Genomic DNA, 14,461 nt, shown 5'->3' on the forward strand with positions numbered 1-14,461 from the left:
GCGTTCGATTGCCCCGGACGGCCGCCGCACCCTGTGTAGATGTCCGTGACATCAACCCGTGGGTGAGCGTCGAGTGTGGGTCCTGGTGACCGTTTCATGTGTTCACTTACTATATGTGAAACCATCAGAATATTTGTACGAAGGGTGGGATGGCAGGAGACTAATCATTTTAGCATTGTCTGCCGCAATTACCCTAAATTGGGTGCGGAGAGCCGGGCGCACACCGCCACTCGGCGGCGGCCAAGAGCGTGGCATCTCAAAGAGAAAGCTTAGTTTCTCAGGACCTAGATTTGCCACCTACTTGCTCTAGCCCATTCTCAGATATCCTCGACCCAGAGATCTGGCATACTGGTTTGGATACCCACCCCTGTCTGGATATTCTTTCTGTACTTTTGATCCTGCAATTCCTTCCTTCGGGAACTACCTTTCTCATTCTTCTCCTGGTTTACAATTACGTGTTCCAAAACTCAGCTCCAATGTCCCTCCTCCAGAACCCCTCCAGAACCCGCTCTTCCTCCAGGACATAGCTCCTTTTTTTTTTTTTTTTTTTTTTTTTTTTTATCCCCAGCCCCTGGCGGGGCGGGGAGGGGAGGGCGGGTCTAAGGAGCTGAATTGGGTTGCTCAGATTTGCAGGACCTGGGTTCGGAGGACAGACGCAGGTTTCCACCAGGGGGCGCGAGGACTCCGTGTCATTTTACTAACTCCACCAGGTGGCGCTGCCTCCCTCCTCTGGTCCTCCAAGGTTGGGGAGCCGGCCGGCGGATTCGCCTCTACTGATTGGGAGAGCCACAGCTAAACTATTTGCATAATCTTGAAAGGGCCATGCTGAGTGGTTGAGGTATAAAAGCAGAAGCTGAAACGAGCCCTCTCATTGGCTTAAATTTCCCCCCTGCGTCCACATCCCGGTCAGATTGGGCCCGGAGGTCAGTCGGAAGCCTCCGGCTAGTGGCGAGACCGGGATCTCAGTCCGCGTATTAGGCGCTGCAGGGTGAGTGCCGGGTGGCCGGGCGGCTGGGGTGGGGGACCCCAGGGCAGAAGGAGTGGAGGACCAAGGTGGGAGAGTGTTGGCCCCGCCCTGACTCCTCTTGGCTTGCCCATTCTCCGGTCTAGGAGTTGGAAATGTGCATCTAGAGAGGGACAGCGGCTCTTGGCACCTGCCTCCACCCACCCACCGAGGTCCTATCCGCCCGCCTTGGCCCCCACCCGTGCTGCCCTGGGGTAGGAAAAGGAGTCTCAGCTGCAGCTTCTGACCTCCCGGGGCACCTGACTCGGGTGTAGAGCTTAGTTTGCCCCTCTGGAAAGTGGACCAGTGGCTTACAGAGGTGTGTGCCAGGGTGGACCGTGGAGGTCTGCTCATACGGAAGCTTGTTCTTGTAGAGTCGCTCAAAAGTAGGTCCCCAAGGTTCAGAGGCGCGCGGTATGGGTACCGAGAATGAAAGCCCAGAACCGGACTGCCAGAAACAGTTCCAGGCCGCAGTCAGTGTCATTCAGAACCTGCCTAAGAATGGTGAGGGCGCTGGGACCTGCACTTGGGGGTCAAGAAGATTGGGGTTTGCCGGGGGTTTCCCAGGAGGCTCTGATCCTTGCAGTTTTTGCCGATAAGTCCCTGCCTGGGCTGCCCTGGGGATCTCCTCTGCCTCCTGTCCCAGTCCAGCTGAGTGGGACCCCTCACCATCTCTGTCCATTCCAAGGGTGGGTGGTTCTCCCCCCACTTCCACTCTCTTGGAGCTGGGGGTGATGCTCTGCCTTCCACTTCCCCACCCCCTGCCCAGGCTCTTACCGCCCCTCCTACGAAGAGATGCTGAGATTCTATAGCTACTACAAGCAAGCTACCATGGGGCCCTGCCTCGTCCCCCGGCCTGGGTTCTGGGACCCAATAGGACGATATAAGTGGTGAGCCCCCTACCCACCGAGCAAACAAGCCTCAGCTGTCAACCAGCCTCTCACAGCGCTCTGCCCCCCAGGGATGCCTGGAACAGCCTGGGCAAGATGAGCAGGGAGGAAGCCATGTCTGCCTACATCACTGAGATGAAGCTGGTGGCACAGAAGGTAGGGAGAGGCTGCAGGCGTCTTTCTATCCCCAAGGTCCCAGCTAGGTGGCCTATCTTCTACCCTTCCAGGGCTGACCCCCATTAGGTTTCCTGCACATTGACACCCCTGTGGGAATTACTACCTACATGCCATCTCTCTAACCCTGCTTGTCTCTTGTCCCTGACTGGGCACAGGGTGGAGGGGACCCAGTTCAAGTGGGATAGGAGGACAGTGGTAGGAGGGGCAGGCCCCTGTCCAACAGACACCCTGCCCCACAGGTGATTGACACGGTGCCCCTGGGCGAGGTGGCAGAGGACATGTTTGCTTACTTCGAGCCCCTGTACCAGGTGATCCCTGATATGCCGAGGCCCCCGGAAACCTTCCTGAGAAGGGTCACAGGTCAGGCCCCCAGGTTGGGAGCTCCACAAGTGCTGAGTGAACTTTCTGAGGTCCAGGCGGAGGGGGCTGCTCAGGTGGAGGGGGATTTGGGGGTAGAGGGCTCCAGGTGACGTCCCTGTAGACACTCCAACCAGCGCCCCTGAGGGAGTGGGTCTCAGGGAGAGCCCATGGCTCATGAAGAGCAGGGGCTGATCTCACTGGGAAGCTCCAGCCTTTTCCCAGCCCCACCTCTGGGTGCCATGTCTCAGCAGGTTGGAAAGAGCAGGCACTGAATGGAGATGCCAGGGCTGCCCCAGAGCTTCCCTGCCCCCCCAGGGAACCAGCACTCCCAAATCCAGGTCAGTGCCTGGGGGGAGGGACAGACAGCCAAAGCCAGAGGGTGGGTGGGGAGCTTCCAGTGGGGTGGGTAAGGGGAGAAGGCTGGATGGCACACCTCATTCATGCCCACAGACACTGAGACCTCCTGTGCTTGCAAAGGCCAGGGGGCAGGTTCTGGGACCCTGGTTCCAGGACCTCACTTCTGGGACCCATCTATGCCTCCCATGGCAGTATCTCTCGTGTTCCCAGAGCAGGTGCCTTTACTCCTTGAACACCCCTCGCCTTTTTCCATAGCCCCCGTCTTGTCACCAGTGTCACCTATCCCCTCCCCAGAGTCCCAGCCACCTAGGGACCTGGACTCCGAGGTTTTCTGTGATTCCCTGGAGCAGCTGGAACCTGAGCTGGTGAGACTACCCCTCATTCCCTGCCTTCCCCACCCCACTGTGCCCTGGCTGCCCTACTCCCACCCTTGGATCTTGTGACTCCTCTCAGCAGGTCTGGACAGAGCAGAAGGGAGCCCCTGGAGGAGAGCCTGACACCAGAAACAGCTCCACGCTCCCCGCAGAGAAAGGTGAGCCCTTGTCTGACCCTTCACCCGCTTCTGCCATTCCCTGTGATTCTGGTGCCCCAGGCTTTCCCCTGACTGCCCTCTTGGGGCAGAGGTGAAAGTCCAGCACCGGGCACTTGCCAGCCAGCCAGACACCAGCCTGGATGGGCAAAGTCCCTGCCCGGCCCCATCTTTGTAGGCCTCCCATTGGGGACTGTCAAAGGACAATGATTTCGGCCCAATCCCCTTCTAGGATTTCCGTACGTGCCGTGTCCCTTAAGGGCATTTTCATAAATATTATCTCCTTTATTCCTCTGAGTAAGCAGCCCTGTGAAGGCAATGACATTTCCCCCTAACTTTCAGGAGACAAAAATGAGGCTCAGAGAAGCTTCTGACTTGGCCACAGTCACACAGCTGAGTGGCGGTGCTGGGATTCAAACCCCTGGCAGCCCATCACTCAGCCACATGGATGGATTTTATAGAAATCACAGTTGGTACAAGGGATCGCCCTCTACTATTAATTTGCCCAGACCTGCCCCAGCCTGCCACCACCTTGTCCCTAGCTGAGTTGCCTCCTGAGTCCCCTTCCCTGTGTGTCTGTGCTCTGCAGAGGGCAGCCTGCTGGGGCCCCAGGAATTGGACACGTGGCTGGTGGGGACAGTTCGGGCGCTGCAGGAGAGCATGCGGGATGTCCAGGGTAGACTGCAGAACCTGGAGAGCCTGCCCAGCGTCGTCGAGCAGGTGAGCCGCCCCCAGGGCCCAGGGCAAGATAGAGGCAGAACTCCAAGGCTCTCTGTTCTGGGCTCCTCGTGGAGCCACTTCTGTCTTTCGTCCTAACTCCCCACCTGCCCACACCTCTGCCTTCTCCAGAGTGGTGTGGTTCTCCGTTGCAGGCAGGGCAGTCAGGGGGACTGAAGCGCTTCCACCCTGGAAGGGAGAATGGGGGAGGCCCTCCTTTCCTGCTCTTGCCGGAATAGAAACTGAACATGAGCACTAATTCCAACAGTTTGGAAGGCCAGGACGTGCCTGCTCTTTGCACTGGGGCTGGGGGGGGCCCTGTTGCCAGATTTAGGGTTTGCTCCCAAGTGGCTCAGCCCTCGTGCCCCTCCCTCCCTCCCCTCTACTCCTAGATCTGCTTGGCCCTCACACCTCTGCTTCTGAGCTCCTGCAGCATCAGTCACTGCCACCAGTCGGAGCCCCAACTGAGTGCCAAACAAATGCGTACTTCATTATCTCATTTAATCCGCACAGCCCTAGGAACTAGCTTTGCTTTTCATTTCCCTTTTCCAGAAGAGGAAACCAAGTGTCTGAGAGGCTGGGTAATTCACCTGAGGGCACACAGCCCAGAGGAACCTCACAGAGCTGCTGTGAGGCTTAGATGAGGCAATGTCCACCACACTTCAATTACTATTATTATTATTCACATCCAGTGACGGAGCTGAGAGCAGCCTCGGGTCTGTCTCCCTCCAAAGCTGGGACTCCCCATTGACGGAGTAGGTCTGTTCTTGAGAAGCCTGGGGTGGTGGGGGCAGGAAACGGCTAAATTGCTGGACGTGGGGGATCACCTGGGTGACCCTGAATCCCCTTGACACAGTGGGTGTCAGCCAGGGTGGCAGGAATTTCCTCAGACCCATCTTTCAACGCCCACCCCCGCAAGGCTTTATTTATTTATTTTACTTCTAACTCATTTTATATGCTGAGGATTGTGAAGATTTCCACCCTGAAATAGCTGGTTTTCCATCTCTAAAAATAAGAATATTCCACTACCTAGCCCGAGAGGACAACATTTTAGCACACACTTCGTATCGTCACATCCCCAATCCAAATCGAAATCTCCCCAGCTGTCCCGAAATTGCCTTTTCCAGCTGCTCTGTCTGTCCAGTCCAGGCACATGTGCTGCGTGTGGCTTCTCCGTCCTTTAAGACTCCTTTAATCTAGACCGGTGCTTTCTCCTTGCTACTGACTTACTGAGACTGGGCCAGTGGTCCAGGAGAAGGTTCCCTTCAGGTCTCTCTGATTACATCCTCCTGGCCCGTTTACATGACCAGATCATGTCACATGTGATGCTCTGCACATCAGGGGACACATATCTGGATGTCCCACAGTTAATGATTCTAGCACGGCCCACTGGCGTGGATGAAGGAGGAGTGCCGGTCTGATCTCACTACTGTTAAGTCGTGTTTTCCTCTTGCCAGCCAGGGCATGTCCTGCTCCCCTGACCCCATTTGCCACGTGATTTTTGACAATTAATGGATAAGCCCTGCCTGGATCAATAATTTATTTGGAAAAAAGAAACACTGACTTCTAAATTCTCTTATTCCTTTAACATTTATTAGGGTGACACTTTACTGTAGAGTTTCATCTAGGATTTCCCTGAAGTACAGCGCCTTATGGAAAGGCAGAATAAGTGCTTAATTCATTCTCTTTAATTACCTATCTTAAAGTAAGGAGTTGATTGAACAGCCACCTCAACAGTGACAAATTTCCAACTTTCTCTTTGAGTATCATTATGGACTAATGGATTTTAAAGATTCAGTCTCTCAATCAACTGAAATTATTCTTTGTGATGCTTAGACTGGCACAATTTTGGTCAATGGAGACCCTTTCAAGCAGGGTCCTATGTTCTTATAACATGATCTCACTAATCTTTAAAAGTTTCCTTGTTTTCTGGTACAAAATGTCCCACATTCACCTCTGCCTTCCCTGCTCGGGACCTGGAATTCGCCACTTCTCCAAGGAGCCCTGGCTCCTTTTAGCAGAGAATGAGATTTAGAAGCTAAACTCTGAGCACCATTTGAAATATATGGCACATCCTTTATAATATTGGGTGTTCAGGCCACACCAACGGGGCCACTGCTTTGTGGCCCAGTACAAACAGCCTAGAAGCCATTCTCTCCACTGCGCAGCCCCTACAGGTCCCTTGGCACCTGGGATTGCCCTCAGAGGAGGATGCGGGAGGGCACTGGAGGTCAGCTGTCAGGGACACACTGGGAACCCCAGGAGCCTTTCCTTTCTAGTGGTGCAGATTCAGGGGTAGGGCCTTCCCTATCTCAGTTCTTGCGATCTTAGGGAGGCGCAACTCCCACTTAGCTCGGGAAGCAGGTTCCTAAGGAATTGCCCGGTCTGTGCCAAAGCCTGGGCCGGCCCCTGACTCCCTCCCTCTCGGCAGCAGAGGACCCCGCCCGGTGCCCGGCCATGGCCCCTCAGGCTCTCGGGTCCCACGCTGCTCTTCTTCCTCCTGTGGCCCTTCATCGTCCAGTGGCTCTTCCGACAGTTTCGGACCCAGAAGAGGTGACTCTCAGTGGAGGGGTCTCTGTAGCCAACTGAGGTGGCTATGAGCCCCCTGTCCTGCTGTGCCCTGAGCCTTCCTAGGGTTTAGGAGAACAGCATTAACTCTGTGTTCCCACCATTCAGTGTTTGCCTCTGCACCGCTCCCTTATCGGGGGGCCATTTAAGAGCCCATCCTTCCCCGCGGCTTCACATGGACACCTTCTCCTCTCCCGCCCAAACACCCAGGCTCCCTGGTGAGGGTGCAGTAGTGGTGCACGTCCCGGGTTCTGAGTTGGCCGTGACTCGGGGGCGGGGCTGCCGGGTCTCAGCCTCCGCCCTCCCCACCCTCTGGGTCACCTGACTCTTCTCCCACCCCAGTCTCTCCCGGTGGAGGCCCAGCTCTTGGGCAAGTTGGGACTTGGGCCGGGGCCTGGAAGAACGATTGGCTGAGAGGCTGCGGGAGGAAGGCCAGGAGGCCCGGCCGAGTTGGGGGCAGGGGAGTGAGCTCCGTTTTGCTGGTCTCCCTCCCCCTGCACATACACACTCAGGACGTCTTCACGGAAGACTCACAAATGTTTCACTAAATAAAATAAGACCTTGATCTTCTGCCTTCTGGGTCCCCACGGAGTGAGGCGGGAAGCCGGGTCCGGGCGCGCAAGGCACAAGTCTTCCCTGCCCCACCCCCAGTACCCCCGAGGACGGTCCCGAGAGGCGGGCGGCTTTCCCTCCTCCCGGGGCAGGAGACGGGAGCACTGGGGCCCTGGGCCCGAAGGGGGCGGGGCGGCCGAGGGAGGGGAGCGGGGCCTACCGCCGCCACGGCCGGGGGGTGGGGCCATGTCGCGACCTTCCCCCCCCCCCCCCCGCCCCGTCGGAGGGGGGCGTCTGGCGAGCTGGGGGGTGGTGGGAGGAGAGGAAGCCGGCGCCGGGACCGAAGGGCGGCTGCTCGCTGCCCTGTGCGCGGGCCGCAGGGAAGGGGCTTCGGGTCCCCGGCCCCGGAAGTGCCCACCGCCCGCTTCCCCCTCCTTAGCTGCTCGTTCCCGGTGTCCCCGCCCGTGACCTCCGCGCTCGGGCTTTCCCAGGGAACTTTCTGGAAGGCCAAGACCCAGCGGGAGCCTAGTCCCGCCCCACCCTGAGGAGTGGGGGCGGGGCCGCTCCTTGGGAGCCCCCGTCGGGGTGGGCAGAGCGCCCGCGTGGGCACAGAGCTCCGGGTGACGCCCGCTGCTCGGGCCCCGAACTTATTTTTCTCATCGCCGGGCGGCCTTGGCCTCCTTCTGGTCTCCGACAGCCCTGTCGCCCCCGCCCCCACCCCGTGCGGCCGCCCTGGCTCTAGCAGTGGCCTGTATTCGGTGGCGAATCCGCCACCCCGAGCGCCTCCTAGTGTTGGCCCCTGACAGGCCACTGGCCAGGGTCCCCATCTGCAGAGGGCCACAGTTGCCACCGCCTGGGCCCCAGGACCTTCCTACCCTGGGTGAGGAAGAGGTAGTTCTGAAGTCTCCTTCTTGGAGACCCTTAAATTCCTAGGTTCCCTCTATCAGCCCCTGGCCTTGACCACTGCCCAAGGTTGGGTATCATTCGACCCACTGGTAGCCTCAGTCACTCTTTGACTGTCAGTCTTTCTTCCAAGGTGGGGAGGGTGTCCCTCAAAACAGACACACGGGCCTTCCTGCTCCGCGGTCCAGTCCAGTTTCGCAAGCAGAGGTTGAATAAACCCTTGTGTGAAGGATGGACAACAGCAGGGTAGCGGGAGAAGGAGCAAAGTGGTGCTGGGGATGCAGGCATGGGCACACAACTAGCTGTGTGACTTGGGCAAGATTCTTAACTGCTCTGAACCTGGGCTGCCTTCTTTGTAAAATAAGGATGAAGATCTCTTCATCATAAGGCAGTCCTAGAGTTTAAATGACCAAGACATGTAAAGTGGCTGGCGATGGCTTAAAACTCCGTTAACATCAAGGTGCCTGGCCTCTTGTTTGACAGAATTCTAGAATCCCACACTATCCATCTGCCCACCCCTCCCCACATATGACAAATGAGCCCTGCCCAGTAAACTGAGGCTGGCTGGGCTCAGCTATACCTTTCAATCCCCCTGAATGAGAGTACCCAGGAGTCCTCTGGAGTCTGAAATTTTAACAATACAAAGGTCTCTGACTCCCATTCAAGTTCTCTGCAAAACCCCTTTTCTCAGGGAGTTCTCAGTGTGGGGGGCAGCTCTTGCTTACAGGGAGCCCTGCAGGACTGATTAAGGAGCACAAAGAAGGCCAGGCTTTTCAGATGCACCTGAATTCTTGGAAGCTCAGGGGCTCGTGTGGGCAATTTCAAAACATTTGGTTGTGCCCCAGAGGCAGTCTTGCTCGCCTGTCCCTTGGGGCATACCCATCACCACCTCCCCACGGAACCACTGAGTTCCCAGACAAGTCCTTTCTTCGGACGCGATGCTTGCTCTTTATAAAATGTTCTTCTTCATGCTACTAGGCCTGAAAATGCTTCATCGTTCAGAGAAAGCCAAAAAGACACCTCCCCCACGCATCCTGTCCATAATTCCCAACTCCTGAGCAGCTTGGCTCAAAAGATCCTACCAGGATTTTCTTCACTTGCCATTTTGGCTCACTGTGGTTTAATGGTTTCTCTACACTGTCCATGAGCAGCAGAGATGACATTTCATTCATCATAGTTTCTCCTAACAAGTGTTTGCTAAATGAAGAAATGAGGACCTTAGACTGAAGCTGTTGGAAATGGAAATGGAAAATGGGGGTCACAGAGACCTTCGTTCTAGCAAGAAGTGCCCCTTAGTTGTCATGTAACCTTGGACAAGTCACTTCATTTCTCTGAGTCCTAGAGACTTCTTACCTCTAAAACGGAGACAATCATCCCTACCCTAACTCATTGGTCTGTGGTGGGGTCAAGTGGTTCTGTGTGCAAAAACAATGTTATATGTCGAACGTAAGACACTGCTATTAAGGAAGAAATAACAAGAATAGGTCACTGGGTGTGTGTCAAGAGGGAGATGCTGTGATTACGCTGACATTTTAGGCCTAAACGATTAGAGCGGCGAGTTTGGGCTACTCCAGGGCCCTGTCCTCTGGGCCGGAGCCTGGAATTTGGAGAATTTTCTCGAGCCTGTGTCACCCTCCCTCCCCCATGAATCTACCCCAGTCCTGGGCCAGAATCCCCCTGTCCCCATTTCCGGGCAAGACCTCCTCCTTGGGGAAGACTCCGGCTCTGTTTCCTCCCAGTGCCGCCCAGCGCCCACTGATGAGGAAGGGCCTCTGTGGATGGTACCCCTTCTCTCTCCGCTAGCCAGGGTTGATTATTTAAACTCAGGATTAATTTTGAGCTCTATCCCTCCCCCGAAATCGAGGTCCACCAACTGGCCCGACTGCCTTGTCAGGCCTCAGGAAATGTTCCCGGTCGGCTCGGAAGTGAAGAGATCAAGTCGGCCCCAGGAGGCCATTTTTGTTTGACAGAAGCCAAGGCTGAGGCCCGGGGGGCTAGGCCTTCCCGCCCCGGGATCTCCCCGGAGCCTTGAATGCACTCCCCGCGCTTCCCGGATCCCCGCCCAGAAGAGAGGCTCGGTAACGGCCCACCATTTTGCATTGGTCCTGGACGGCGGGGGCCCCGAAAGACCAGACCTGGACTGGGACTCGGCCACTTTCGCCGAGCGTCCCAAAACCAGTCCCAGGGTGGAAGTCACCCGGGACTCGAACCTGCCTTCTCATCCTCCGAGGCCTAGTCCGAGGTTGCTGCACTAATGCAGTCACACTGTCCCTTTAAGACGGCACTTTTTATTCTTCATTTGTTTACTTCTTCATACGCTTTTCGTTTTTTTTACAATGTGTTCACAGTATCCTTCCGCAAATGTCAGTCCCAGGCACTAACCACACGCACCTTGAAGCCATTCCTGTAATCTTAAGAATCAAGAATTATTAGTTGTAGGCCAATATCTCTCTTTATAGAATTTAATCCTCTTTTACACTTTAGGGACTACTTTTTAGGAATATACCATTTTTGCTTTAAGTAACAAATGTTTATGACCTTCAGAACCCTTCCGCTGAGGACAGAATATGATAATAGCCTCTAAAACTCACCTTTTCATAAAAATATTCTGTGTAGGCCCTCAGAGGCCATCGAATCTTCTCGTATTCCTGAAGCAGAATGGTATGGTCCAGAGCCCGCCCCATCTTCTCTATGATTGGCTTTCCTTCTTTGGCGAGACTTGTGACTCCTGACCAATGGTCACTCACGTTTCTCTAGCGAGGGATGTGCGATAGAAGGAGGCGGCCTGGAAATCGCCCCCTACGCGTTCTGGGATTGGCTACGTCGCACGGCGCGCGAGGACGGCGGGCCTGAAGGATGAGAACTACGACTCCCAGCTTCCTGAGATGGGGACTCCGTTACGCATGCGCATGGGAGGGGCGGCCAGGCTTCTATATAAAAGGGGCGCAGAGGGCTGGGAGGCAGCAGTTGGAAGTTGGCAGGTGGAGAGGCAGGTTGGGAGGGGGAGTCGGGGGAGGAGGCGGAAGAGTTGCTGTCGGAAGGGGGAGGAGGGAGGGAGGAAAAGAGGAGGAGGCGGTGGAGATCTGAGCTGAACCGAGCATCGAGCCAAAGGGGAGATGAGTTTGTCTGTCCTCGGCTGAGGCTCCGGCCGGGCCTAGGGAACTGGGAGCTCGGGCTGGAGCGACACCCGTGGAAGTGGGAGGAGGTGGCTCTGGGACTTTAACCCCTTGTGGGCTCTGCGGCAGGGGATTTAACCCTTTGTGGATTCGGCCCCTCGGAGGCAGCGTCATCGGGTAGTTTTAACCCCTTCGGGGCTGGGTTTAACCCGTTGGACTTAACCTCATCTCCTTGGCCACCAACTCCTCGATCGTGGGGGCGCTCTGCGGGGAGGTTTGAGGTCCACCCCCTTTGCACATTACGTACTGTTACTGCTGCTGCACCCCCCCGGACCCGCTTAGCTGGCCGCGTTGTGGGCACTTAACCCTTTATTGACTTGAGCTCTCCCAAGTTGCAATTGGAGTTTGTTGACAGAAGGACTGGCTAAAGGCGTCACTGCAGGAATTACAGACCGAAGAGGACTCTGCTGGACGTTTTTTAAAAGAAAAGAAAAGCCTCTTTTTTCCTTAAGGACTTACAGCCAAAATTTTTCAAACTTCGAGAAGAGGACTCTATTAGCCATGGCCGAGCCACTCTTGTCAGAATACCAGCACCAGCCTCAAACTAGCAACTGTACAGGTGCTGTTGCTGTTCTTGAAGAGCGGAACCCCGATCGCCCCCCAGGCGCGGAGGAGCGGGTGCCCGAGGAGGACAGTAGGTGGCAATCGAGAGCGTCCCCCCAGTCGGGTGGCCGTCCGGGGCAGGAGGGGGAAGGGAGCTTGGAGCCCCAGCCGCCTCCCCTGCAGACCCCGGTCCGTCCAGAAGCTAACTGCCCGGAAGCAAGCGAGAAGGGCCAGAATAGGGATGATTTGTCCGCTGGCGGAGCCCCCCTGCCGGCAGCCGGGGGAGAACCGAGGCCCGAGGCCGAGCCGCTCGCACAGCCATGTCACGACTCCGAGGCCAACAAGTTGGGGGCTCCTGCTGCAGGGGGCGAGGAGGCGTGGGGACAGCAGCAGAGGCAACTGGGCAAGAAAAAACATAGGAGACGCCCCTCCAAGAAGAAGCGGCATTGGAAACCGTACTACAAGCTGACCTGGGAGGAGAAGAAAAAGTTCGACGAGAAACAGAGCCTGCGAGCCTCAAGGATTCGAGCTGAGATGTTCGCCAAGGGCCAGCCTGTCGCACCCTATAACACCACGCAGTTTCTCATGGATGATCACGACCAGGAGGAGCCGGATCTCAAAACCGGTCTCTATCCCAAGCGGGCCGCTGCCAAATCCGACGACACCAGCGATGAGGACTTCATGGAAGAAGCGGGCGAGGAGGATGGGGGAAGCGACGGGATGGGAGGAGATGGCAGCGAGTTTCTGCAGCGGGACTTCTCGGAGACGTACGAGCGGTACCACGCGGAGAGTCTGCAGAACATGAGCAAGCAGGAGCTCATCAAGGAGTACCTGGAGCTGGAGAAGTGCCTCTCGCGCATGGAGGACGAGAATAACCGGCTGCGGCTGGAAAGCAAGCGGCTGGGAGGCGACGACGCGCGTGTGCGGGAGCTGGAGCTGGAGCTGGACCGGCTGCGCGCCGAGAACCTCCAGCTGCTGTCGGAGAACGAACTGCACCGGCAGCAGGAGCGAGCGCCTCTGTCCAAGTTTGGAGACTAGACTGAAACTTTTGGGGGGGAGGGGGCACAGGGGACTTTTTACAGTGATGGAATGTAACATTATACACATGTGTATATACGACAGCGGACCTTTTTATGACACATAATCAGAAGGGAAAATCCCCCCGGCTTTGGTTGGTTTGGTAAATTTAGCTATGATGTAGCTTGCGTGCTTTTTTCCTGTTCTTTAATTATGTGAAACTGAAGGGTTGCTTTTCTTGTTTTCCTTTTTAGTTAGGTTTTTTTTTTTTTAATGTGTAAGTAATTTGACCAAGTTATGATGCATTTTTCTGTTAAAAATCCCCTCCTTAAACGGAGCTATAAGGTGGCCAAATCTGAGAACCATTAAATTCATTCTAGTTATAATAAATTTAATATTTGTAAATGTAACAGTTTCAGTGTGATTTCTAGAGCTAATTCAAATAGTGCTGGCTTATTTTAAGTGCATTGTGTGTGTGTGGGGGGGGGGTAAAGAAATCATTAGTCAGTTTGCAGAAAAAATCTTTAATGGGACAGTTTTCAATTTGCTGATTTTTCCCTTGAATGGGTTTTAGTGTGCTACAAAATACAGTTCGGGCAAAATATAAAGATTTAATTACCTTCAATACTTAAGTGTGCTTGCTTAGTGCCTTGGTTTTAATTTTTTGATGCTGGAGAAATAATCCAGTGGTGGGTGCTTGGGGAGCAGAAAGTGGCTACAGTCAGAAGCTTAGAATTTAATTCTGCTTCTCAACAGCCAACCTAATTTGGTAGTTTGTTAGGTTAGACAAAGGACAGTCTCATTTCACTCCTACAAATAGGTTTTTAGTAATCCCTTCACCTCCCCAGTACGGCTTGAAGAAGCTCCTGCATGTCTGAAAGAGGCTCTTGGTAAACCCCTTGCTTTTTTAGTGCAAGCAATGGTTGAATAAACTTGTGTGGCAGCTCTTTGTTAAGATGTTTAGAGGTAGGGAATATTGGATTTATAGAGGAAATGGCTGTTTGGGGCATTCCAAGGACTTACCCTAATTATCTAATACTTAGGTGCTCCCTATACTAAAAAAAGGAACAGGAGCTGTCCACCTTTTCATGAGGGTCAAGCCAAAATTAGAAATGCCCCCTCACTGCAAATGAAATGTAAAGCTTCTGGTTGGGGAGCTAAATTAAGTCCTTATGGGCCGAGTGGGAATCCTGCACATTCCTTGTGCAGTCGCTATCCTCAATCTCCTAATAGCTGCTTAGGTTCTGGAGTAGTTCTGTTCTTGAAAATGCAAGGAGGCCCTCAGAATTAATTTCTGCCCCCAAATCAAAATAGTAAGAAATGATGATCGTTGGCAATCTCTCTTTTGCTATCCTGGCCACCATTCCCTTGCAGTGTATTCAGTAAACTTCCAGCTCCTTAAAAACAACAAAAAAGAAATTACGATTGTTTCTTCCTGTCATCATGGTTAATCCAGCCCATCTCCACCTGCTCTGTGTCAGTGTTTTCCTACAGCAGATGCATTGCTCAAATCATTAGCACAGGGGTTCCTTAACTTGGGGCCTTAGAAACCATAGGGGGTCTTGGGATACATGAACCCCATGAGTTTCTATGTAGACTTGTGTCATATGTACATTATTCTGGGGAGACAGTCAAGAGAATCAGGAGATTGTTAAACTTCTTGAAGGTT

The 14,461-nt window shown here is 54.6% G+C and overlaps 2 protein-coding genes across 11 annotated transcripts; both read left to right on the forward strand.

Annotated features, from left to right (window-relative positions):
* The first annotated feature begins 907 nt into the window (after nucleotides 1-907).
* Nucleotides 908-7,348, forward strand: ACBD4 (acyl-CoA binding domain containing 4). 10 transcript variants are annotated; one of them, XM_007093839.3, is made up of 10 exons: nucleotides 908-988; nucleotides 1,111-1,507; nucleotides 1,773-1,893; nucleotides 1,965-2,049; nucleotides 2,310-2,430; nucleotides 2,679-2,768; nucleotides 3,043-3,152; nucleotides 3,241-3,319; nucleotides 3,906-4,036; nucleotides 6,465-7,348. In XM_007093839.3, exons 2-10 carry the CDS (start codon nucleotides 1,420-1,422, stop codon nucleotides 6,588-6,590), a joined length of 951 nt encoding a protein of 316 aa, XP_007093901.2. In that variant the 5' UTR covers nucleotides 908-988; nucleotides 1,111-1,419; the 3' UTR covers nucleotides 6,591-7,348. The 10 variants fall into 10 exon arrangements, with proteins under 10 accessions (XP_007093901.2, XP_007093902.2, XP_042822983.1 ...); XM_007093840.3 differs by having other exon boundaries at nucleotides 6,468-7,348; XM_042967049.1 differs by having other exon boundaries at nucleotides 3,244-3,319.
* A 3,581-nt stretch (nucleotides 7,349-10,929) lies between these two features.
* On the forward strand, nucleotides 10,930-13,202 carry HEXIM1 (HEXIM P-TEFb complex subunit 1). Its single transcript, XM_007093843.3, has one exon. The coding sequence runs from the start codon at nucleotides 11,734-11,736 to the stop codon at nucleotides 12,811-12,813; it is 1,080 nt and encodes a 359-aa protein (XP_007093905.1). The 5' UTR covers nucleotides 10,930-11,733; the 3' UTR covers nucleotides 12,814-13,202.
* The last annotated feature ends 1,259 nt before the right edge of the window (nucleotides 13,203-14,461 follow it).

Source organism: Panthera tigris, chromosome E1 (genome assembly GCF_018350195.1).
Source record: "Panthera tigris isolate Pti1 chromosome E1, P.tigris_Pti1_mat1.1, whole genome shotgun sequence".
Classification (NCBI taxonomy): Eukaryota; Metazoa; Chordata; class Mammalia; order Carnivora; family Felidae; genus Panthera; species Panthera tigris.

What these genes read in the sequence shown, in the direction of transcription:
- ACBD4 (XM_007093839.3), top strand. Translation starts at nt 1,420, where the DNA reads ATGGGTACCGAGAATGAAAGCCCAGAACCGGACTGCCAGAAACAGTTC. An exon ending in CCAATAGGACGATATAAGTG is followed by an intron (nt 1,894 to 1,964) that starts GTGAGCCCCCTA and finishes TCTGCCCCCCAG; the next exon opens with GGATGCCTGGAACAGCCTGG. An exon ending in TGCCCAGCGTCGTCGAGCAG is followed by an intron (nt 4,037 to 6,464) that starts GTGAGCCGCCCC and finishes CCCTCTCGGCAG; the next exon opens with CAGAGGACCCCGCCCGGTGC.
- HEXIM1 (XM_007093843.3), top strand. Translation starts at nt 11,734, where the DNA reads ATGGCCGAGCCACTCTTGTCAGAATACCAGCACCAGCCTCAAACTAGC.